This window comes from Ostrea edulis, chromosome 1 (genome assembly GCF_947568905.1).
Source record: "Ostrea edulis chromosome 1, xbOstEdul1.1, whole genome shotgun sequence".
NCBI lineage: Eukaryota > Metazoa > Mollusca > Bivalvia > Ostreida > Ostreidae > Ostrea > Ostrea edulis.
The window spans coordinates 91,192,452-91,220,266 of NC_079164.1; the positions used below are offsets into that span (position 1 = coordinate 91,192,452).

Genomic DNA, 27,815 nt, shown 5'->3' on the forward strand with positions numbered 1-27,815 from the left:
AAAAATCAATAATATATATTTGTGATACAAGATATACAATACACTATAAAACCTATGTAAGAACATGATAGATATATATATATGTAATGTACATATAAAATTCAATGTACGTCTAAACTTCAATGTACGTCTAAAATTCAACATATGTCTAAAATTTACAAAATGAATTACAGTATAACATACATAGGATAAGCAATGTGCAGAATGTGAACAAAGTTTAAATGTCATTTTCAAAATAAACCGATGTTTCATTATCACAGTCATCAAAGATATACTATTAAAGACTGACTGCTGGAAATAATATATAGCTATGAGTGACGTCATTACAAGGGAAAGACCTATTTATTAAAAAAAAATAAAATTAACATTTTAAATCTTAATGAGTTGAGTGTCATCTACAAGTGGAGACTAAAACTACAATAAGTAAAACAGAAAAATGTAGATGACAAACTTTACAGATAATTTTGTACTTTAGAAGATAAAGGATCACTGAAAATGTATGGTGTTTTGTCAACATGAAGAATGGCTCATTAAAGTTACATTAATACATCATGTCAATTTCCTTGTATGTCAGAATTGATCAAAGCCTAATGGCGTATAATATACAGTACCCTAGAGCCATATCTAATCTTTCTGGGTGTTCGCATCCTGAATTTTCAGTTCAACTCTTGCATCCTCCTTCTCCAAAGCCTTTAAAGAAAAAGCTTCAAATATATGATGTACTTATACTTTAAGATATAAAAAAATCTCTTTAATATGGATTACTTTTAAATCATTCCATTACAACTGTTACAATGTTTTTAAAGAACTACCAAGTTACTGTAAATATATTATGTTTAGCGTGTACGATATTTGGTGATAATAAATTTTTTTAAGAAGTTAAAATGTAGCATAGATATTTGATATTGAGCTTGCTAAATACATGTATGCTAAAAATACGCAAGACATTTAGTGATGTACTAGATTTAGTAGTGCTTGTAGCTGCTTTTCCGAAAAAGGTGCTAATAGAATAGTAAGAATGCCCCGCTAAATGTAATACATGTACAGTAATCACACAGTAAAGATCAAACATTCAATACGATATCATTGGGTTCACAGTTAAATTATGATCAAAATCATGGCTTGATACAAATTAAAGGCTCACAAGTATAACACACATCAAAAAACTCAAACTAGAAGTGTTGCAGTATTGACATTGTAACTTTTTAACTGAAAACATTTTTTTATCAGAAGAATGTGCTGGGGCCCGTTTCATAAAAAGGTGTACTACCAGGCTTAAGCTTAGTCTGGACTTCATCAGAGATTAAATTTGAAGGCAGAGATTTAGTCTACACTAAATGTTGACTTAAATTATGCCTACTTATGGGTAGATGTAAGTTGTTTGTCTTTACACTGTACTTGTTTTCATGCAGCTTGTCTTTTTCACTTACAATTTTACATCTTTCCATCTGTTTTTCACTTCACCAACATCACTGCACCCATGGGTGACTGATAGAGTTTATTTGTGTAGAATAAAAATAAATAAATAATGCATCTAGATCTACATGTACCATGATATGTGAAAAATATGGTATATTACAAGTAGGTACATGGAAAGGTATTCAGAAAACAAGGTGGAGATCTTGTGTAGTCATTGGGACAATGTTATAGTCTTTCTCTAGATTTCTAAATATCTGCGTCTGCCTAGTAATGACAACAAACAACTGGATGATTATTCTGCCATAGAGAGCACATGTCTCCAGAATTATTTCCCACTTCATTTAAAATTGAATGCTGTTCTCAGGCACATAGGTTTTTTTATGTTAAAGTAGGGGGGGGGGGGGGGTTTGACTGAAACCTTGCAAAAACATTGAATTCTTCAATGTCTAAATCAGGAGAGGGGCAAAGGAACCAATGTTAAATTCTTTGGCTCACTTTCATTTCAAATATGGGGGATTCAATACCCTCCTTCCCAAACCGATTTAGCAAATTTTCTTTAATGTTTCAGTCCATTATTTAACTGAAGAAGGCAGGGTTCAGATTTTTGGGACAGTCTTACATTTTCACTCTCATTTTAGTACTGTAACAAAACAGAGGGTGGGAGAAATCAGCCAGTAAATGAAAATTTACAAGTAAAATTGAAAGACAAATATCTTTGTAAATAAAAAAACCTACCCTCCCCCCTCATTGTATGTGCCTGCAAATTCTGTACGATTGTGAATTTTAATGTGTATATATATATATTGTAATGAAAGATTAAAGCAGAAGTGAGCAAGCTCACATATCCCATGCCCCAACATTGCTTGACAATGCCTCACATAATGAATGTTAATGTTATGCATTACTGCAAGAACAGGACAGACGGGCTCGAAATTCTAAGTTCAAAAGGGGATAACTTGCAGAAAAATGATTGAATCAGAATTTTCTGGGAATATGCACATCTACACAGTGTGTCCTTATTAACTACAAAGTTTCACAAAATTCTGTTGAGTGGTTTCAGAGGAGTTGCGCCGACAAAAATAAGGGACTGATGGACGGGTCAGAAACACTACACCGTTCGCGACTTTGTTGTGTGGGGTATAATTATATACAACTGAATCCTCTCCTGAGGATAAACAAAATTCAGTTGTTTTAGGTACAGGAAAGATGACTGTACTTTTTATATCTACCTCCATTGAACTTATTGTACTACATGTAATCTATCTGCCTGGGCAGCCTTTTGTTTTCAGCTGTAATTTCTTTAAAAATCTTCATTCCAGCAACTGCTGGGCCGTGATTGGTCATATTGATGTGCAAACATCTTCAAAAAGTTCAAATTTAGGTTTGTTGAATTCAGGGGCCTGTAGGTAGAGTGGGGCCACAACAGGAGCTCAAACCTTTATATGGGAACTTACAAGAAATGATTAAAACAAAGTCTGCGGCAGGGACATGCTAAATCATATCAAAATGCAAATGTTAATAGCATTCCTAAGTTGTGTGGATTCAATATATTTTTTATGTCCCTAAAAGTCTTTGTCCTGTCTGTCAGTCTGTCTGAAATTTTAAACTTGCTCATAACTTTTGAATGGTCAGTGATATATCTTTCATATTTTATGCATGCATTCCTTGTGGCAAGACCTTTCTCTTTGTACCTATGTTGACCTTCAAATTTTGACCTGGAGTTTGAACTATATATATACTTTTAAGAAAAGTTAACTTAGCTAATATCTCCTCAACTATTTAAGGTAGGGGTTTCATATTTTGTATATAAATTCCTTATGGCAAGATCTTACATTCATACAATGTTTTTTGTGCTCTCAGAAAAATTTCAGGGGAGCATATGGTCACTGTTTTGTCCATTCGTCCATCTGTCCAAGCTCATATCTCCTAATCCTTTCATTAGAAATTGATCATAATTGATCACAAATGTTCCTCGAGATAAGGACTTTTGGACCAAGGTCTATCAAGGTCATTTTGGAAAGGTAAGGTCAGAACATATTATTTCAACAGTTTTTGAAATAAAAGTTCCAATTTCCTAAACCTTTCACCAGAAATTGATCATAATTGATTATAACTATTCTTTATGACAATGTCATTTAGAAAACTTTAAGTTCAAGGTCACTCAGAACATATACCTTATATATTTGAAAAAGTTTTATAATCAAAAGATGAAATTGTTAACATGAACCTAGAGATGACATAGACATCATAGACCTACATATGTCATGTGATTTCTGAGGTCCAGCAAAGTAAATTCTGATGTAACAGCTGGTTAATGACTTTGGCCCTACATGGTGAACCATTACACCTCAGCATTACACAACATCTCATGTAGTGTCATCATATTACTTCAGGATTTATGTCACCACAATTAGCAGTCACCACCCTGCTGTAAATACCATTTCATTTTAGAATCCAGTATGCTTTGTTTGTTTGTTTTTTAATTTTAAGTCCCTTTGAGAATTTTTCACTCATATTGAGATGTTAAAGCTGCGGGTGAAGTACCATAAAATTAGACCTATGCTTACCACTCAGGGCAATATAGGAGTGAGGGTTCTTTAACATGCAAACACCTTCCACAATGCAGGGTCACTGTTTCAAGGTCATATCCGAAAGACCCATGATTCTCACTTTTAAACACTGAGCATTTGACAAAGGAGCACTCACTTACCATGGCACTAATGAGGTTCAAACTCATTACCTCAATGTTACGAAGTGAATGTTCTAACCACTAACTCATTACCTCAATGTTACGAAGTGAATGCTCTAACCACTAACTCATTACCTCAATGTTAGGAAGTGAATGCTCTAATTATAACCACTAACTCATTACCTCAATGTTACGAAGTGAATGTTCTAACCACTAACTCATTACCTTAATGTTAGGAAGTGAATGTTATAACCACTAACTCATTACCTCAATGTTACGAAGTGAATGCTCTAACCACTAACTCATTACCTCAATGTTAGGAAGTGAATGCTCTAATTATAACCACTAACTCATTACCTCAATGTTACGAAGTGAATGCTCTAACCACTAACTCATTACCTCAATGTTAGGAAGTGAATTCTCTAACCACTAACTCATTACCTCAATGTTAGGAAGTGAATTCTCTAATTATAACCACTAACTCATTACCTCAATGTTAGGAAGTGAATGCTCTAACCACTAACTCATTACCTCAATGTTAGGAAGTGAATTCTCTAACCACTAACTCATTACCTCAATGTTACGAAGTGAATGTTCTAATTATAACCATTAACTCATTACCTCAATGTTAGGAAGTGAATGCTCTAACCACTAACTCATTACCTCAATGTTACGAAGTGAATGCTCTAATTATAACCACTAACTCACTACCTCAATGTTAGGAAGTGAATATTCTAATTATAACCACTAACTCATTACCTCAATGTTAGGAAGTGAATGTTCTAATTATAACCACTAACTCATTACCTCAATGTTATGAAGTGAATGTTCTAATTATAACCACTAACTCATTACCTCAATGCTACGAAGTGAATGCTCTAATTATAACCACTAACTCATTACCTCAATGTTACGAAGTGAATGTTATAACCACTAACTCATTACCTCAATGTTAGGAAGTGAATGCTCTAATTCTAACCACTAAGTCATTACCTCAATGTTAGGAAGTGAATGTTCTAATTATAACCACTAACTCATTACCTCAATGTTAGGAAGTGAATTCTCTAACCACTAACTCATTACCTCAATGTTAGGAAGTGAATTCTCTAACCACTGACTCATTACCTCAATGTTAGGAAGTGAATGCTCTAATTATAACCACTAAGTCATTACCTCAATGTTAGGAAGTGAATGTTATAACCACTAACTCATTACCTCAATGTTACGAAATGAATGCTCTAACCACTAACTCATTACCTCAATGTTAGGAAGTGAATTCTCTAATTATAACCACTAACTCATTACCTCAATGTTACGAAATGAATGCTCTAACCACTAACTCATTACCTCAATGTTAGGAAGTGAATTCTCTAATTATAACCACTAACTCATTACCTCAATGTTACGAAGTGAATGTTCTAACCACTAACTCATTACCTCAATGTTACGAAGTGAATGTTATAACCACTAAGTCATTACCTCAATGTTAGGAAGTGAATGTTATAACCACTAACTCATTACCTCAATGTTACGAAGTGAATGTTCTAACCACTAACTCATTACCTCAATGTTACGAAGTGAATGTTATAACCACTAAGTAATTACCTCAATGTTAGGAAGTGAATGTTATAACCACTAAGTCATTACCTCAATGTTAGGAAGTGAATGCTCTAATTATAACCACTAACTCATTACCTTAATGTTACGAAGTGAATGTTCTAATTATAACCACTAACTCATTACCTCAATGTTAGGAAGTGAATGCTCTAACCACTAACTCATTACCTCAATGTTACGAAATGAATGCTCTAACCACTGACTCATTACCTCAATGTTATGAAGTGAATGTTATAACCACTAAGTCATTACCTCAATGTTAGGAAGTGAATGCTCTAACCACTAACTCATTACCTCAATGTTAGGAAGTGAATGTTATAACCACTAAGTCATTACCTCAATGTTAGGAAGTGAATGTTATAACCACTAACTCATTACCTCAATGTTACGAAGTGAATGTTCTAATTATAACCACTAACTCATAACCTCAATGTTAGGAAGTGAATTCTCTAATTATAACCACTAACTCATTACCTCAATGTTAGGAAGTGAATGTTATAACCACTAACTCATTACCTCAATGTTACGAAATGAATGCTCTAACCACTAACTCATTACCTCAATGTTAGGAAGTGAATTCTCTAATTATAACCACTAACTCATTACCTCAATGTTACGAAATGAATGCTCTAACCACTAACTCATTACCTCAATGTTAGGAAGTGAATTCTCTAATTATAACCACTAACTCATTACCTCAATGTTACGAAGTGAATGTTCTAACCACTAACTCATTACCTCAATGTTAAGAAGTGAATGCTCTAATTATAACCACTAACTCATTACCTCAATGTTACGAAGTGAATGCTCTAATTATAACCACTAACTCATTACCTCAATGTTAGGAAGTGAATGCTCTAATTATAACCACTAAGTAATTACCTCAATGTTAGGAAGTGAATGCTCTAACCACTAACTCATTACCTCAATGTTACGAAGTGAATGCTCTAATTATAACCACTAACTCATTACCTCAATGTTACGAAGTGAATGTTCTAACCACTAACTCATTACCTCAATGTTACGAAGTGAATGTTCTAATTATAACCACTAACTCATTACCTCAATGTTAGGAAGTGAATGTTATAACCACTAACTCATTACCTCAATGTTACGAAGTGAATGCTCTAACCACTAACTCATTACCTCAATGTTAGGAAGTGAATGCTCTAACCACTAACTCATTACCTCAATGTTACGAAATGAATGCTCTAACCACTAACTCATTACCTCAATGTTACGAAGTGAATGTTATAACCACTGACTCATTACCTCAATGTTACGAAGTGAATGTTATAACCACTAACTCATTACCTCAATGTTACGAAGTGAATGCTCTAATTATAACCACTAACTCATTACCTCAATGTTGGGAAGTGAATGCTCTAATTATAACCACTAACTCATTACCTTAATGTTACGAAGTGAATGCTCTAACCACTAACTCATTACCTCAATGTTAGGAAGTGAATTCTCTAACCACTGACTCATTACCTCAATGTTATGAAGTGAATGCTCTAATTATAACCACTAACTCATTACCTCAATGTTAGGAAGTGAATGTTCTAATTATAACCACTAACTCATTACCTCAATGTTAGGAAGTGAATGCTCTAACCACTAACTCATTACCTAAATGTTAGGAAGTGAATGTTCTAACCACTAACTCATTACCTCAATGTTACGAAGTGAATGTTATAACCACTGACTCATTACCTCAATGTTACGAAGTGAATGTTATAACCACTAACTCATTACCTCAATGTTACGAAGTGAATGCTCTAATTATAACCACTAACTCATTACCTCAATGTTGGGAAGTGAATGCTCTAATTATAACCACTAACTCATTACCTTAATGTTACGAAGTGAATGCTCTAACCACTAACTCATTACCTCAATGTTAGGAAGTGAATTCTCTAACCACTGACTCATTACCTCAATGTTATGAAGTGAATGCTCTAATTATAACCACTAACTCATTACCTCAATGTTAGGAAGTGAATGTTCTAATTATAACCACTAACTCATTACCTCAATGTTAGGAAGTGAATGCTCTAACCACTAACTCATTACCTCAATGTTACAAAGTGAATGTTCTAACCACTAACTCATTACCTCAATGTTACAAAGTGAATGCTCTAACCACTAACTCATTACCTCAATGTTAGGAAGTGAATGCTCTAATTATAACCACTAACTCATTACCTCAATGTAACGAAGTGAATGCTCTAACCACTGACTCATTACCTCAATGTTAGGAAGTGAATGTTCTAATTATAACCACTAACTCATTACCTCAATGTTACGAAGTGAATGTTCTAACCACTAACTCATTACCTCAATGTTACGAAGTGAATGTTATAACCACTGACTCATTACCTCAATGTTACGAAGTGAATGTTATAACCACTAACTCATTACCTCAATGTTACGAAGTGAATGTTCTAATTATAACCACTAACTCATAACCTCAATGTTAGGAAGTGAATTCTCTAATTATAACCACTAACTCATTACCTCAATGTTACGAAGTGAATGTTCTAACCACTAACTCATTACCTCAATGTTACGAAATGAATGCTCTAACCACTAACTCATTACCTCAATGTTAGGAAGTGAATTCTCTAATTATAACCACTAACTCATTACCTCAATGTTACGAAGTGAATGCTCTAACCACTAACTCATTACCTCAATGTTAGGAAGTGAATGCTCTAACCACTAACTCATTACCTCAATGTTAGGAAGTGAATGCTCTAACCACTAACTCATTACCTCAATGTTACGAAGTGAATGTTCTAATTATAACCACTAACTCATTACCTCAATGTTACGAAGTGAATGTTATAACCACTAACTCATTACCTTAATGTTAGGAAGTGAATGCTCTAACCACTAACTCATTACCTCAATGTTACGAAGTGAATGCTCTAATTATAACCACTAACTCATTACCTCAATGTTAGGAAGTGAATGTTATAACCACTAACTCATTACCTCAATGTTATGAAGTGAATGCTCTAACCACTAACTCATTACCTCAATGTTAGGAAGTGAATGCTCTAACCACTAACTCATTACCTCAATGTTAGGAAGTGAATGCTCTAACCACTAAATCATTACCTCAATGTTACGAAGTGAATGCTCTAATTATAACCACTAACTCATTACCTCAATGTTAGGAAGTGAATGTTATAACCACTAACTCATTACCTCAATGTTACGAAGTGAATGTTATAACCACTAACTCATTACCTCAATGTTAGGAAGTGAATTCTCTAATTATAACCACTAACTCATTACCTCAATGTTAGGAAGTGAATGCTCTAACCACTAACTCATTACCTCAATGTTAGGAAGTGAATGCTCTAACCACTAACTCATTACCTCAATGTTAGGAAGTGAATGCTCTAACCACTAACTCATTACCTCAATGTTACGAAGTGAATGTTCTAATTATAACCACTAACTCATTACCTCAATGTTACGAAGTGAATGTTCTAACCACTAACTCATTACCTCAATGTTACGAAGTGAATGTTATAACCACTAACTCATTACCTCAATGTTACGAAGTGAATGTTCTAATTATAACCACTAACTCATTACCTCAATGTTATGAAGTGAATGCTCTAATTATAACCACTAACTCATTACCTCAATGTTACGAAGTGAATGTTATAACCACTAACTCATTACCTCAATGTTACGAAGTGAATGCTCTAATTATAACCACTAACTCATTACCTCAATGTTAGGAAGTGAATGTTCTAATTATAACCACTAACTCATTACCTCAATGTTACGAAGTGAATGTTATAACCACTAACTCATTACCTTAATGTTACGAAGTGAATGCTCTAACCACTAACTCATTACCTCAATGTTACGAAATGAATGCTCTAACCACTAACTCATTACCTCAATGTTACGAAGTGAATGTTCTAATTATAACCACTAACTCATTACCTCAATGTTAGAAAGTGAATGCTCTAACCACTAACTCATTACCTAAATGTTAGGAAGTGAATGCTCTAACCACTAACTCATTACCTCAATGTTACGAAGTGAATGTTATAACCACTAACTCATTACCTCAATGTTACGAAGTGAATGCTCTAATTATAACCACTAACTCATTACCTCAATGTTATGAAGTGAATGTTCTAATTATAACCACTAACTCATTACCTCAATGTTACGAAGTGAATGTTATAACCACTAACTCATTACCTCAATGTTACGAAGTGAATGTTATAACCACTAACTCATTACCTCAATGTTACGAAGTGAATGCTCTAACCACTAACTCATTACCTCAATGTTAGGAAGTGAATTCTCTAATTATAACCACTAACTCATTACCTCAATGTTAGGAAGTGAATGCTCTAACCACTGAGCTACCACAACTGGTAGTATGTTTTGTACCTCATATGCATTTACAGAGTTATCTACATAATTATGTAGACAAGCACAAACTGCCAGAGAATTCTTACCTGTATCAAGTTTCTGGCAGGACTGTTCGACTTATCTAAATTATCTAACATCTTTTTAGATTCTATTAGTAACCTGTGTAACTTTGTTGCAGGTGAAGCCTCAACCTGAAATATAGCATGGAGTTTGAAATTAAAGTGTAGGCACATTTTTGTTTTTATCAACGAATGCTTCTACACTGTAGTAACTTCATTTCCTCCTGTAGACAATTATGACTGTCTTTTATACAGGAATAAAAACAAATGCTTTATCAAGATTTGGTTTTTCTTGTCATAAAGTTTTTTAGGAGTACAATATATCACAATCTATAAATTTAGGTGTAGAAATGCATGTACTTCCGAGTAGGGCTGGGACGATTCAGGGTTAGCTCGATTCGGTTCAGTTTCGATTCAAAACAACACGATTCGGGTTTTTTTTTAATTCGGTTCTTTTTAGGTCCAATTTACCTATTGACAGCACAAAAATGAACAATTCTAATGGGTAGCATACATAATTTAATTTTATTCAAGTTTTGTATAATTATATTTCGTCATTTGTAAACATCATATGTATTTGTAACTGCATATTATAACTTTGATAGAAAAAAGAAAACATTGACAGTCTATTAAATTTGTTATCTTAATGTGCTGCATAATTTTTGGATTATCAAACAAATCTATCATCAATCGAAAATATATATGATATTGTTTTCATTTATATGTAAAAATTCAACAATTCCATCAGCTGATCTCTCCTTTATTGATTTACTTCTCTCTCATATTAACTGTCAAAACATTTAATCTGTGTCATTATTTACAATGTTGATTTCACTCCAGCTATGACAAAAATGCTATATGTATTAAAAAGATAAACTGCAATGATCTTACAGACCATATTCTACTAGTATCTGAGTGGTGAAAATGCGAAATCTCAACACAGTAGTGATTTAAATCTCTGTTGCATAAAATTCCACATGTTCTGAACATAACTCGGACACCTTATTTTGTTGTTAGTGTATGTAAAATCCAAACCGAACCGAAATCCGGAAATTGTAATTGGTGCATCGAATCCAATGGTATGAATTGTGGTGCACCGAAATTTTCGGTGCACACACAGCCCTACTTCCAAGAATATTTTCACACCCAACCGAACAAAATTTCACTTTGGGAGGAGAGGGAATTCATCTTACCTCTCTCGATGTTCCCTCCCTGACTGTTAGCTGATCTCTGTTATCTTCATCATCCAAAAACACAGACAGCTGGTCCTCAAAAGTCACTCTCTGTTCATTGTTAGGGTACAATGTATTGCCTGCTGGCTGCTGGGACTCAAATTGAAAAGAAACACCACTAGGAGAACCTTGCTGTATAGCACACCTAATGCCGGGGGAAGGTGTGCGAGTCCTTTGTGTTGTCTCAATATTTGACTGTTTATCATTTGTCTCTGGTGCAGCTGGAGATAGACTTATGGTTGGTTTGGGGCTCACAGAACATGAACGCTGAGCATGGGGCACAGGGGATAAAGAACCATTTAGCTGATCACCATCCAATGGACTTGTCACTAAAGATTTTTGTAAAGTTTTTCCAATAGCACCATCAGTTTGCTGATATGACAATATATTTTTCCACTTCATTGGAGAAAGAGGAATTGGATTTTTATCATTTCCCCCTTGCTTCATATTCAAGGAAAAGTCAATCAGATTGAGTTCCTCATCCTCCTCCGGCCAATCTCCATAGCTGCACTTCTGGGACTTCTTGATGCTGTCCACCCACTCAGAACTTTTGTTCACAAAGCTCACTCCATCACCTGTTGTCCTTTCTCTCACACTGTTAGAATTTGTGTCTGAAAACTCCAATGTTTGTCTGTCTGAATCAGGTTTATTTTGAAAACTGTGCATGTTCTTTGGATTGGATGACCTTTTCGAAGTATCAGGTTGCTCAGAAAAGTCTTTTCTTGGAGAAAGTTTGGAATCTGGTGACAGCTTACTACAGTTACTGCAGTTCTTCACGGAATTACTGTAATTTTGATTTTAAAAATAACAATGCTTGGTACAACATTCATGTACTGTACACAGAGTTAATTCCACCTCTATTTTATTTTTGCCTATATCAGAAACAGGCATATTTAAAACTAGGTGATAATAAATTCATTCATTACTTTGAAGCAGCAAAAAAAAGATTACTTTTAATCATTTCAAAACTTGCAAAAATAATTTTCCAATGTAACTAGATGAAATCACATGGGGCAAAACTTTATCTGTATGTAATGCGAGTATGAATATTGATAAATATATCTTTCAATGGATGGGAATTTCAACAGAAATAAAGGTAGAATGTAAATATAAGAAATAAATTTTATTTTTGAAAAATACAAGAGGGAAGGAACTGCAACACTTCATACACTGTGTGCCAGCATAGTTTACACGAACGCCTAATGCGCTTCATGAAGAGTGAAGTGTTCCTTATGTATTTTCAAAATGAAATTTATTTCTTCAATGTATTTCTATTAAGTATACCTGGCTGATATGTCTCTGAGATTCAAATTAAGTCTAATATCACCTTCTACCAAGTCAATTATGTTTTTCAGTCCTATTGTGTGTAATTGTGTATTTAATTGTGCACAATATCGCGTAAAAACAACATTTTGGATTTCATTCATATATTCACAAAATATAGGTTTGACGGCTGGCAAGCAGTAATTACAGTTTAGGAGATATCTATGGAAGATAACAGTTGTGTTTGTCAGACTCTATACTCCTATTCAATAGTTGCAAATTCGATGACAGACCTTGATCTTTAACCTTGACCTCGCAGTTCAACAATAAATTATAAAGATTCCACGGTGTATATACCAGTTTTTTTAGCTGAATTAAAAAGAACTTGTTTCTATATATCTGTACTACTCTTTAGTTGAATTAAGAAGTATATAAATGTGTAAAATTGATTTGAATACTACTTGTTACTATTTACCTGTACTCTTCCAGACTGCTCTGTTGCCTGTGCATGGTTTCTCTAGTGCTGTCTAAGTTCAACTGCAGTAGTCCTACTTCACGTTGTTGCCTTTCATACAACTAAAACAGTCACAAAGTAAACTTTCAAACCAAACTGCATAATTTGACAATAATTACATTCCATTGCAATAAGTTTTCAAAATGGAATACAGATCCATTTTTTTTTTACAGCAATTACATACTCTGTAAATAGATAAGTTTTACAATCTAATCAAAGCCTGTACATGTACACTGTAAATAGACAGTTTTACAATCTAATCAAAGACTGTACATGTACACTGTAAATAGATAAGTTTTACAATCTAATCAAAGCCTGTACATGTACACTGTAAATAGATAAGTTTTACAATCTAATCAAAGCCTGTACATGTACACTGTAAATAGACAGTTTTACAATCTAATCAAAGATTGTACATGTACACTGTAAATAGATAGTTTTACAATCTAATCAAAGCCTGAACATGTACACTGTTCAGGTATAGTCTGCCTTACACTTATATCTCATTGCTGTATAGTGTGGGTTAATTATGGTTTGAAGAAAAATAAAGATGGATTTGTATAACACTATGTCCCAAATTGAGACTACCTCTGGTTATGACAAATTTGACCTTACTTAGTGAACGCTCTTTACCTCATCAGTCGCACAGCTTTGACCTTGTACTTCCAGCGTATCAATATTAAGTCTCTATCTTGTATATTTCAAAGTTATGAATAAAGTGTAGAGACAAAACTCTTTGACCTTGGAAACATGAAAATGAATCATTCAGTATTTAAGGTATTTATCTGCCAAAACACACCTTCAGCTTTAATCTTATTTTAGTCTTTCGTGAATGTACACATAAATAAAATTATGATTTTGGAAGTTAATACAACTGCTTGGAAGAATTTTTACGATAAGGAGTTAGCAGAATTCTTAGTAGATATACTGAATCTTAGATGACTTTGTGTTCAATTGCAGTTGTCTTTTAGCAAAACAGAAGCATCTGTGAAACTCTATATGCTCCCAACCTTTGTCAGGTCCAGTTGAGATTAAATTGACCCTTTAACAGTCACAAAGCTTTGACCTTTCAGTTCACCTAGTATGAAATATCTATTTTGAGATATACAATGTAGTTCAAATGTTATGATCTAGATTAAACTTGCAAACAGAGAGTGTGCATTCGAGACTGCCGTTCCCCTTACTCTCATGCTCCATTCATAGGGTCGTGAATGACTAGAACTTGTACGCACGAATGTGTTCTTGGTCTTCGACCACACTACCTATAGAGGTGGTGTAAGTTCTTGCACATTGAATACGTTCTCGTGATGCTTACTCGGTATTTGGGATCGACAGGAATTTGTACTCGTGCAAAGAACACCAGTCTCGAATGCACTCCTTGACTGATCTGAGACAGGTAAGCAGACCAACAACATGTCCAAGCTTCAACCTCGGAAGGCATAAAATTCATAAAATTCAAGAGTAGATGGAATCATCAAAGTTGACATTACAGATTACTCATAAATTTAATGGGTTTTTTTTTAGCATCAGGGTTCGTGAATGCATGACTTTGGTGATATCTGATAGTAATTTTATAAGAATTACTAACTTACACTTATCAGGCGTGAAACGTGTACGTACCTCCCTCAGCTGTCGTAGTTGTTTGTCAGTTCTAAATTGTTTGGCTCTCATGGATTCAATCAAATTGTCTTTACATTTCTCTCTTTGACCTGTGTAATAATTTCAAAGCATAATCCCTGCACAGGATTTGTATATGAAAAGACGGTTTGTTAGAAAAAGACATGCTAATTTGTGAAACTTTATGCCTAATGCCCTGGGTAGTCCATATTTGATTAAATGATGGGTGTTTGCACCAACAAAGAGTATTTGTAAAGGAAAGATATTTGTGCAAAGGATTAAATTTTATAACCTGGAGGATTATACAAAAGAGAAAACACAAAGACATGTAAAATTGGGCTTAATATGATATACTTGTATTCTGTGTAGTACATGTATCAACCAACTTTAAGTTAAATCCAGGTCAGGTTTGAAGCAAACCATTGGGTTCACTTTTGGAATCAGCTATATGTATATGCAATTGACAAGCAATGAAATATTACAAAAAATTTGCCATAAACTTGGTGACAATTTTAATTGTCAATAACTAAATAGAGTGGAAACAACTAAACAATGCAATCCTACACTTTGTTAACGACTTTATTAATGGATTGTCTTTCAGAAAGAAAGAAAGAAATTGTGATGGTTGTTTATATATATATATGAAAATCAAGAAAGCTGCAGGATATTGTGACTAAATCTAGAACTTACGGAAAAAACAAATATCATGATGCTTTTCCTTTTCATTTATATTGCCTTGCTGGCAAAGCACAGTTATCAGCAAATTGGCAATGCTTCTTATTTAACCAAAATTGATAGCTGGCAATACTCGAATTGACATATAAATGGATTTCAAGCACCCTTTGTCTATCTGAAAATTTCCTTCTAAAAAGCTTTAGCTTTAATAGATAGACAGACCGCGATATAACTATCTAAAAGAGTATATGACAGCTAATGTGGAATTCTTTTTATTCGATGGAGCCAGTTTTTTTATGGATTGTCAAAATTTGACAGTTTTGTTGGGATCTAATGTTGTGGTTGTGGTTTCTGCACATTTAAAAGTATGTACATATACATGGCATTTCATTTAGATTTCAAAGTTCTGAGGTAGGGATATACCCACAAAAATTAAACCGCCATGAAATATAACAATTCAGGGAATTTATGCCTCTTGTTTAAACACAAACTTTAATTATTTTTTTGTGATATTTCATTTTGTGCATTCACATTTTTGATAAGATATTCTTCTTGCAAAACTTCATTACAGTATTGCATTTCAATCAATAAAGATGAAAAATTAATTTATTGTGTATATACATTGAAAAATTTATTGTGCATACTGGTATTTTTTGAAAATTTAAATCTATGTCCACTCTTGGGCTTTATCTTAATGCTTTATTTACATGGACTGGTGACTTCTGACCTATAAAGAATAGGGAACCATCTGTCTGTCATAGAAACTTTTCGAGTATAGATTCACTGCTAATGCTAGAGTGGTTTTTAATGTATATTACATCCAGACGCAGAGAAATGTTGAAGACACAGTGTTAAGATTACAGTTCATGTACACATCACTCATGAAATATATGAATAAAAAAATATACACACTTCATTACTATGAGTTAAAGGGACTGGTTCACGTTTTTCGAAAGAAATGTTTTTCAATTTTGATGTTAAAAATTAAAAATATACCTCATTTAATGTTGACAACCAAAATTTGGACCGTCTGAATGCAAGGATAAGAGCAGTATCTTAGCTTTGATTCTGTGTTATGTAAACAAAGACTAGAGTCGTTTTATGTAAACAAACAAACCAGTGAAACGTTAATTTTGTAATTTAAAGCATGTTCATTTTGTACAATCACAAATTTTAACATTTAAATGACACATTTTACCTAAAGTATACTTGAGATGTGGTATATTTATTAAACTTGAATCAATATCCATTTATTTTGAAAACCCCGTAAACAATAACACACCTCAATCTGTGTTTTCAAAACCAATAATAAACTCTCTATAATGAGCTTATGTCATGAGGAATAATCTTAATTTTTTGTGAAACCTTCTAAACATATTAGACTGTAGATTTTGATCATTTAAAGTGAAAAACAAATTTTGAAGAAAAATCGTGAATCAGCCCCTTTAAACAAGATGTGTTGGTGAAAAACTGATGCCCCGTATGACATCAAAGTAATTATGGTACTCATGATAGAAAATCTTGTTACAAGGAATACACATGTGAAATATGAAAGCCCTATCACTTATCAGTTATGGCCAAGGTTAAGGTTTTACAGACAGACCATAAACTACATGCCCCAAATTCTCCGATTACGGAGGCATAAAAATATGTCATAAAATATTTTTATTATATTAGCAATAAATGAATTTCGAATAGTATTGAAAGTAAAATTTAAAAATATATACAGCATACATGTAGTAGAAAAAGTGACATTTGATTAACATGAAAAACTCACTGAACTCGTCTTGCACCAGGCTCAGCTGTTCGCGGATGTTTATTGCAGACGTCATATGTTCTTGGAGGTCATGCTCTTTCTTCTTTACTAAAGCTTCAAAGGAAACAAAAAACGAATACAGCTCTATTTGTATGGCACGATCTGCCAATCCTACATCCTTTGTTGCTTCTGTGTACATCAATTTGTCTCATTTATCTTAAATCTCCTGATCAAAGGAAGGGAGAGGTTGAGTCTATCTTGAGTTTGAATGCTTTCTGAATGTGTTCTTTGTATCATTCAGCCTTGCAAAAAGTCCTTGGATAGCATCAACACATTAAAATTACCTCATTGTCTGTCTGGAAAACTATCCTTTCACCAGAAATATTGAATGAAATCAAGAGTCGCAGCATTGAATTAAACATACAACATTTTCCACAAGAAGTTGCATCAATGTAACTGAGATTAAAAATTCAGTGCAAATTAAATATTTGTTTTTGATCTGTCTGTCTCTTTGTCTATTTATTTCTTTGTCTGTCTGCAACATCTAAACTCTACTCAATAAACAGTCTATAACTGGCAAACTGAAAGGCCAAGGGCAAAGCTATAAGATCAATAAAGGTGGAGTCCATTCATCATGGTCAAGGTCAAATATGCCACAAACTCGGGGACATAACATTTCTCAAAAACATTTTGTGTTTTTTTATTTTGATGGTAGCCTAGTGATTAAGCCACTCACTACACAACCGGGAGGCACTAGGTTCAAATCTAGACTCCGGTGCCACATCAAACCTAAACTGCCAAACATAGGTAGTGGCTGTTCCTTCACCAAGTGCCTGTCATTATAAGTGAAAGATATGGGTTTTTTTTGGAGGTCCAATATTCACAGCAGCATGATACAGAACCCTCACTGCTGAGTGTACAGAACCCTCACTGCTGAGTGTACAGAACCCTCACTGCTGAGTGTACAGAACCCTCACTGCTGAGTGTATAGAACCCTCACTGCTGAGTGTACAGAACCCTCACTGCTGAGTGTACAGAACCCTCACTGCTGAGTGTCAGGCATTGGTCAGTGGCACATTACCTAAAAACTGGTGATGTCTCTATGATCTAAATGAGTGAAAAATTCTCAAATTGGACACAATCAGCAAGCAAAACAAAAATTTTAACACTTTATGATAAGAGTTATTTATATCTGTCAATCTGAAGTCATTATCTCTTAGATGGAGGCAAAGTTCCTTATGTGCAGGTGATGCGGCATTGCTTTCATAATTGCTTAAATAAAATTGATCATCATAGTCATTGACCTTATATCTATTTACAAGTAAATAATGGACTATATCAATTACATTTATTGAATTGGAATATTTGTAATGTTTCATTGATGTGGTGTGACATTTTCTGAATTCAAGCATATTCTTGTGAACAAATATATATAATAATGCAATCTTTAAAAAATGCCAAGATTGAAGACACATGTTCCTAAGACATATTGGTGGTTTTTTTTACCATAATTTATCATCCAAAAACCTTGGTCACAAATAATCTAATCTGGCCCTAAGAGATGGATGAATATAATTAAACCTATTGGCTTGTTTAATATAATTAAACCTATTGGCTTGTTTACCCGTCTTTTTTCCATACATTTATAATACATGTATCTGTAATTATTATCTTGAATGTATACATGTACACCAATTGTTTAAACTAATCTGGTTCTAAATCTGACGGTAATTTAAAACCACAAAATAACAAAACTTTATGTATACATTTGTTGTTAAAATAAGTAGATACAAAAACTAATTATACATGTGTAATTATAGCAGCAAGTTCTGACTTTATAATGCGTGACATCACAAACATATCATTTTCCTACCAAATTCATTTTTGATAACCACTGTTTGCTTTTTAAAGCAATACTAGCTGTCATTTTGGTGTTGAAATTTTTTGTTGCAAAATTGTGATTTACTATTTTTAAAAATGACATTTAAAAAAAATAAGGTTTATAAACTGTTCTTGATTTTTGTGCTAGAAAACCTATCTAGAGGCTTTGAATGAAGCAAAATTACATTATTGTCTTAATTCTCATACAAAAAATACTTCTTATATAATGCCATATACATGTATATTCAAGAGAATAGAAATCTTTATTTTGATAAAACCTTAAATTAGGTTTTAATATTATCAATGACTATGGTTAAAGTTACATATAAAACTATCATAATAGCACATTTTACAACAAAATAAAATTTTCAGATTGAAGAGCTAATATTACTTTAAAAAGTATGAGTCATACATGTCAATCACAATAAGAATAACATATGTTAATCTTCTCATCTTAATGTTGCAGATACAAAAGTCCAGTTTTGACAGTCTGATTAAAATCAGCTCCTCGATTCTCCTTTTATTCTTTTATATTGCCACTACTTGAGATAACGACAATATAACAAAGGGAGCAGACTGAGGAAATGATTTTAATCAAGCAGATTGCAGTTTTGATTAACACATGTGGACTATCAATTTCTTTCTTTCTTTTTTTCAAGGAAAACACAAAAAAGTCTCCAGCTTTTGTGATGCATTGTGATATCATCTTAAGCTTAGAACATGCTGGTGTACTTGTAACATCTCAGTGTATCAATGTAATATCAATAAAATTACTGGTAGGCAGCAGTTTTTTCAACAACTGTTGAATTAGAAAAAAGTTGACTGTTGTCTACAGCTGTCATCCATGTTAATATCAAAATTTTTTATATAATAAGTTTAATTGTAAGTGTTGCATGTGCTCTATATTTTTCAGACTAGAATCTTTAAAAATGTGTGTCGTCTGTTAGTTTTTACCAATAAACAGTCCCGAAGATAATTAATCCATCTGATTATGATGTTACAGATGTTACCATATGAGCTTCATTTACAGTATAAAGATAATATTGTAGACAGATCAGTGTTCTATTGTACGGATCTACATTTTCATCTCTATCAACTTCTGAAGAAGAAAAAACAGTGACAACAATGCAAAATAAGAATGAAGGTGTGTCGTCTTTTTATAGAAGTACAATTACTGCATATACCCTATTTTCATTGTGGGAGGGTCATTCAGAAAGTTTTGTCCCCCCAGTTATGATAATAAGACCGACTCTTACAGATTCATTTTGTTTCTTACATTCCCTCAAAGTATTTTCCTTTGACAGACATACACTTTCTTAAATTAAAAATCTAATCCTGAAATGTTTCCTGGCGCTCTGAAAGATGGCTGACCAGGCTGATGCTCTGGAGCTGTACTAGCTACAACAAGCTAAATGTCATTTCAGGTTTGGAAATAGAAAAAAGTCATATGGGGAAAGGTCTGGAGAATACAGAGGATCAGGTAAAACAACAACACTTTCTTTCAGGAGAAATTCAGTTACCACTTTAGATTTGAGAGCTGGAGTATTATCATACAGCAAATAAAGACCCTTCATTCCAGATTTTGGATGTCATATTTCATACTGTTTTTAAGTTTCTTGAGAATTTCACATTTTGATGTATAAACCTTCCCAGTTATACTTGGAGATTGAAGGAATATTCCACTTCTATCAAAGAATATGGCATATAAAATTGTCCTCGCACTTTGACATCACTTCATGACAGGATGCTTTCCATGTTTTTTCACCCACACTTTGTTACTAAATGTTCTTTGGGTTAAGAATAATAATCCAAGTTTCATTACCAGTTACTATGTCAAAAAATAATTTAGTTTTTCTTTTTTGAAAAAGTTTTAAGTAGTTTTCGAGTACATTTAACTCGAGTCTTCTGCATTTCATTCAGTAGATGGGGAATCCATCTAGCCGAGAGATCTCTGAATCCAAGATCTTTCTTCAGAACTTTATGGCCAGTGGTTCTTGAAAAATGGTTGAAACAAATCTAAATTTGCACTAACTGAGGATGATTGCATATGTAAGTCATCACCTGTTAATTTTAATAAGAGGAAGATTTTTAAATTTCCCCCTTATATCCCCCCCCCAAAAAAAACTTTGAATTCATATTGTGGTTCAAACATACATGTACCCCTGGGGTACTGATTTATTCAAACTTGAATGTGCACTACCTGATGATACTTGTTTATTAATATGACTAACCATGACCCTGCTATTCTTGAGAAGATTTTAAAAAAAGATACTTCATATATACTGCCATGTAAAAAAATGATTCCATATTGTGGTTTCACCTTACCCTCCAGGGCTATGATTTGAATAAACTGGAATCTACATTGCTAAAAGATACTTCCCTATCCAAGACTACGCATAGCCTAGAGGTTCATGAGAAGATTTTTATAGACTTTTCACTATATATATTCCCATGTAAAACTTTGATCCCTTATTGTGGGTCTACTCTATCCCCAGGCACCAAAAATTGAACAAATTCGAATCTGCACTTCCTGACGATTCTTGCATACGGATACCTGTGTATGACTATTCATGGCCATGTTGCTCTTGAATTGAGAAAAAGAATCTTTAAAGTTTTTCCATAACATACTCCCATATACAACATTGTTCTCCTATGAATTTGTACGACCTGAAGATGATTGCATATTGATATGACTAACCATGGCTCTGCTGTTCTAGAGAAGAAGATTCCTAAAGAATACTGATGGTTGCTATATATCCCCATTTAAAACTTTAATCCCCTGTTGTAGCCTCGCCCTACCCCCAGGGGCCATGATTTATCCAAACTTGAATCTTCATTACATCAGGAAGCTACCACTTAAGATTCATCTTTTTTTCCCAATGGTTCTTGAGAAAAGGATCTTTAAATGACCCCACTCAATTTTTTGCTCTTTCTTGATTATCTCCTCTTGGAAGACGAAATGGCCCCTCATTTGAACAAACTTGAATCCCCTTCAAACAAGTATACTGCAAGTTTAGTTGAAATTGGCCAAATGAATTCTAGAGAAGAACATGAAATTGTGAAAAGTTTACGACACCAACGACGATGACAACAGACAACAAAATTTGATTAGAAAAGCTCACTAGAGGCTGCTCAGGTGAGCTAAATAGCAAACACTCATGAACTCCCAGGTTCATTCTATTTATCTATATGTGTACCTTTACTTCAATCAGAACTTGTGACTTTTTGCTATTGATTGCCATATTGAGCAATATTTTCTGACTTAAAGGCTAAAGCTTAAGAATTGTCAATTTACGAGCAAGAAGAAATTCTTGCAAGCAAAAGATACTGTACCATTTTTTAAGTTTTAAATTATTTTCAGAACTTAAAGCAATCGTAATATACACAATTTATTGTATCATACATGTCTTAATGAAAACACCATACAATTTCCCTCTCATCTGATCTATACACCCACCTTGTGTATTTTCAAGTTCTTTTTTGACGTGGAGATATTTGTCCTTCCACTGGCTGGACTGTGTCAAGGCATCAGCCTTAAGCTCCAGACATTGTTTGTTGTGCTGGTCCAGTTGCTTCAGACGTTCACCTAATTCCTTCATCTGAGCTGTTGCAGATACTATATCTTTCTCCTTAAATTTGAAATTGTGACTCAGTTCTCATTCTAATACAGTTTATCTTATATGGATGATTTATGCAAATTGTAAATATCCAACAGACACAAGCAGGGTTATAAATACTGGTAATGTCAAACTGTTTTCTTAATCACGAAGACTCTGTGTCACATGGTAATTTACTAACTAACATTACACACAGTTTTTCAAACATTTTTAAGATTTATATATCTAGGATTGTAAATATCATATCCATATTAGATACCTTCAGTCTCAGTGCAGTGCACACCTCTTGTTCCCTGGCTTCCAATTTTTCAATGGTGGAAGACATAGCTTTTACCTTCTCTGCTTGAGTCCGAGTATTTTCCTATAAAGTTTAAATTTCTTGTCTGACAATGAACTTCATACAATGAGCCACAGTTCTTGCTCAAGTTGTAAACCATGACAAAAAAGGCAAAATTGATCTACAGTTATCCACCAAACAAAACAAATAATACATATCAAAACAAGTATGCAGAAAACTTTATACCAAGGGCTGTCACTCTTGTAATAGAAGGTGAACTGTGACGAGAGTGGAAATTCAACCTATAGTTTTTCTAGAGACAGTTTCATTGAAAATCTCACTATGATTATACATGTTTCACTGGATGAGAACTAAATGTTCAGCTTTTCATCATTTACACTGTAAACAACACAGTCTCAACATTGTCCCCACAGCTACCTTTCTTGAAACACTTAATTTTGGTTATAGTTCATCCAGGATATGAGCATACTACTCCTACAAGTAAGAGAGCATACTACTCCTACAAGTAAGAGCCTCGGTTAACGTCCCTACACTCCTTATAAGCAGACAGAAATAAATACAGAAAATGAAACAGAATAAGATGAAAATCAAAATAAAATGTTAGTTATGCAAAAAAAAAATACACATGCATGATAAAATAGAATAAAGATTTGCAGCTGAACCTCTAGCTGGCTGGAGTACAATTATACTCACCAGGAGCACCACTGTACATGTACATGAATTTGACTTGTGACCCTTTGACCTCTCACCTCTAACTCCTTCATATGTACACTTTGGTAATCATTCTCCTGACAAAGCTTTGTTATCTGTTCCTGTGTTGATTCCAGAGTGGAATTCTGACAAGTACTTTCATTGCGTAAATCTTTTAACTTTGCGATCGCCATTCGCAACTGTTTTGTTCTATGCTGCACTTCATCTACAAACAAAAGTGTTTTATATCTATTACTACATAAAACATGCAACCAATGTGTTCTTATGAGTAGAGTAACATGTAACTGATTGTATGAAAAGTAAAAGCATGCTGTACCTGTAAATTTTGACAAACCAAAAAAAATTATATAATGATAGACAGAACCATAAATGCATGATAATCTATCTGATTGAAATTTCATAAATTTATCTAAATCCATTTATAAATACGCATTGAGCTTTTTAGATTTTTGAATATAATTGATTAAATTAACCGTCTTTCTATGACTGAATATTAGTATTTGTGCCTTGTGCTTTTTCCAGACTCTGCTCTAGTGTCAGGATTCGGTGACGATCTTGTTCCCATGCAATTAGCTGTTGTTGATGGGCTGACATCATTTCATTTAGTTCTCTATCTCGGTCTTGTAGCTCACTAACTAGCAGCTGAATTTCATTTCTTTGTTTGTAAATAGTTTTGATGTGATTATCTCCAGATTTCTAAAAAAATAATTCAAATTTACAAGCTTTAAATGTAATTTGCAATACCTCTGTTGTGTTTTATTCTTCAAATAATTCTTTTATGCTTTATAAACATTACCTTTTTGAAAAGGTAGTTCTTCATACTCCTAATGTGTGAAACAAAATATTTTTTTTAACCTGACAATCTGAGTGTTGAGATCAAAGCTAAAAATAAAACTGAACTTACAGTAAATAGTTTGCTTTGAGAACTTTCCCTTCTCTGATTAGAAGTTGATAAAAGCTGTTCTTTTGTGGCAGAGTTAAGGGGACTTGTGGGCTCCTTCTCTTTTGAGGGATACATGAACCTATTAGTCTCTAGTGTATTTCTGTCCTTTGTTTCTTCATGACTACTTCTATTTGTTACAGAAGAGTTGTGTCCCTTTTGTCTTCCTCCTTCCCCTTTACCCAGTTGTTCTCTTTTGGGTGACCCTGTTGATACAACTGATGGATGAAAGGCAGGTTTATCTGATGCATCTAAGGGTTTTCCCTTGCTGTTTGGCACATAATGTGGTAATGGTTGAGTAACTCTCTCAGAATTAAGATGGGAATCAAAGTTTGTGCCCACAGATGGCATAATTGGAGCTCTTTGTTGATCTTCTCGGTAACTTGATGACTTTCCCAGTGAGGCTATTTTGTGACTCACATGCTGAGATTCACGAGGGTGAATATCTTGAGAACTTGAAGGGATTCCCTCTTTGTATGTGTCAAAACTAGGCAATCTGTTTTGTGCTCTTTTGCGTGTCGTAAATGGTGGAATGGAAGGCTAAAACATGTGCATGATGCAATATTAATCCAAGCAGCAACACTCAAAAGATAAAATCTAATTCTTTTTGTGACTACTTCAGATTTTATCAGGAGTGTCATCATGATCCAATACATGTAATTCATTTAACATACATCATTATTTTGTACTTCTGTTCTCCTTGTACTAGCAGGTAAATTTATTAAAGGCTGAATATTTTGTAGGAATATTTTATGAAATATATTTTCTTAAACAAAGAATATTCAAAACATTTATTCATTACAAGTGGGCAGACATTGTCATCATTTTATACATGTACATTGTATATCATATTTTGAATTGCTATCTTCTACAATTTTCAAAGCTATTAATCTTTGAGTTAATTGTTACCTTAATTGGAGTACTGTGAACTGGTATTTCCTCATTTGGAACAGGGAGAAATTCTGTAGGAAAAATATCTTCACATTATACTTTAAACAAACTTACATATTTTTAAAGTGTGCCTAATCAACATTTCAAGAACTATAGACTTTTTGGTTTACTGCAAATTCAGTTTCAATAGAATGCAGTAATTTCCTGTTGTCAGTGACCAATGATAAACCAATACTTTTTTCAGTTTAATTCATATTCTCTTTCTGTTTCTAGCACTATACCTTTATCTTCTTTTTCCATTTCGTTCATGATTTTAAAAGCACACCAGATACAGTCATCATTCCATACAAACACAGATCTACCTAATTCATTAATCATTCCATAAAATTATACCTAATTCATTCATCACTCTATACACAAATACCTAATTCATTTCAACATTACATACACACATACCTAATTCATTTCAACATTACATACACACATACGTAATTCATTTCAAAATTACATACACACATACCTAATTCATTTCAACATTCCATACACAAATACCTGATTTATTCATCATCCCATTAAAACATACCTGATTCATTCATCATCCCATAACTTTTAACTCAATATTCCTCATGACACAAAACCTGTAAATACAACACATGGATTGTAATGGGTTAATAAAAAGTTTAAAATGAAATCTAATTTGCATACTTTAATATAAAATTAATCAGAAAATCACTCAATCAGTAGTTTTACTCCTGAGAAGATATCTATCATCTTTATAAAAATGTATTCCCATCAAAAACTTCAAATCTTTACCAAGATCTCCATCTCACAAGTGGGCCATTATTTTAAATGAGGGAGAACTTATGATGACCTCTCTGTTTCTAAGCAAAATTATCAAATGCCATAATTTTTTATTAAATGTTTAAGACATAAACAGCTGAAACCTGTCACTTTTCTCAAAATGTTCAATATCATTTGATTATTAAATCACAAAACTCAGATACAATGTAATTTGATGGTCACAATAAATTACAAAAATCAGATCTTTCTCCATTTTGGAAATGCAGTTCTAAGTAAATGATATTGACAACATTTCAACGTCACAGTATTTCAGTTTAGTTGGTTGGTTGTATATTGTTTAATGTCCCGCAGGGCTCGAAATTAACATATGCCCATCAGTCTGTGACTGGTTAAAAGTCTGGCAGACTGACCGAAATGTTTTAGTCAGTCCGATGGGATTGGTTAATTTTCTAAAGTATCATTTTGGAAAATGTACTTATGAAATCTTATACACACATTTGGCATGCTTCTGAAGATATCAGATGAACCCGATTACTAAACATAAATCTCATATAAGTGTTACAATATTGTCTGAGGCATATTGAATTAAATTTCATTTTAATAACATTAACAAAATATATTTAATTATTTCTACAAAACTCTGTTGGACTGGTAGATTTTTCTGTGGACTGGTTGAAATTATATCCCATCAGTCCAGCTGGACTGGTGACATAAAAAGTTAGCTTCAAGCCCTGTCATGTTTGAGAAATTTTCACGACATATGGAGGTGTCACCATTGCCGGTGAAGGACTATTAGTTCTGGGCTGACAGGTAGGACTTTATTTGGTGTCATATCTATTATAGTATATCTTGACTAAGTTGAGAGTAAAAAAAGAAAATTTTAACTCTGGTCCTACTAAACAGAGAACCCCAGAGAATGCTTTACATGGCCGGGTCATTTTGATTTTACAAACTTTAAAAATTGCACTTTTATTGGCTTCACACTAAGCCCACGACTGAACAGGTAGTCCATTAGAATTATGCACACAGATTACTTGCCAGATATCCAAAAAATGGAACAAATTCCATATATTATATGTGGAGCCTAGCACCTGCAACTTTATCTAAACAGTTAACAGAATAAACATGTGGACACAAGTCGGGACTGCCAGATGCATTCTCTCATTAAATTAAAAACTAAAGCAAAAATATAAGCTGAAAATAGGAGTTAATTTTTTTTCTAATGGCAATTGATCCTTCATAAAACGTAAACATGATGAATAATCTTACTCTTAGCTTCTGTAACAACCGTTTTCACCTTTTTTTGTTTTGTTTACAATGTAATGAACTTCCGGTGATGATAAATATTAAGCTGTACACTTAATATTCTGTTCTGATAATTTTAGCAATCGTATGATATTCACAAGATTACAACAGATCATT

At 33.4% G+C, this 27,815-nt stretch overlaps 1 protein-coding gene across 1 annotated transcript; it reads right to left on the minus strand.

Moving 5' to 3' along the window:
• On the minus strand, window positions 1-27,734 carry LOC125674860 (putative leucine-rich repeat-containing protein DDB_G0290503). The gene is made up of 14 exons (XM_048912196.2): window positions 27,663-27,734; window positions 26,176-26,230; window positions 25,611-25,663; window positions 24,666-25,241; window positions 24,268-24,457; window positions 23,800-23,966; window positions 23,012-23,113; window positions 22,593-22,764; window positions 17,276-17,368; window positions 14,827-14,915; window positions 13,168-13,268; window positions 11,391-12,213; window positions 10,225-10,329; window positions 1-690 (listed from the first exon to the last, which is right to left on the minus strand). The coding sequence occupies exons 2-14, from the start codon at window positions 26,189-26,191 to the stop codon at window positions 625-627; spliced, it is 2,553 nt and encodes an 850-aa protein (XP_048768153.2). The 5' UTR covers window positions 26,192-26,230; window positions 27,663-27,734; the 3' UTR covers window positions 1-624.
• Between the last annotated feature and the right edge of the window lie 81 nt (window positions 27,735-27,815).

What these genes read in the sequence shown, in the direction of transcription:
- LOC125674860 (XM_048912196.2), bottom strand. An exon ending in GCACTGCACTGAGACTGAAG is followed by an intron (nt 22,765 to 23,011) that starts GTATCTAATATG and finishes TTCAAATTTAAG; the next exon opens with GAGAAAGATATAGTATCTGC. An exon ending in CCTGGTGCAAGACGAGTTCA is followed by an intron (nt 14,916 to 17,275) that starts GTGAGTTTTTCA and finishes ATTATTACACAG; the next exon opens with GTCAAAGAGAGAAATGTAAA.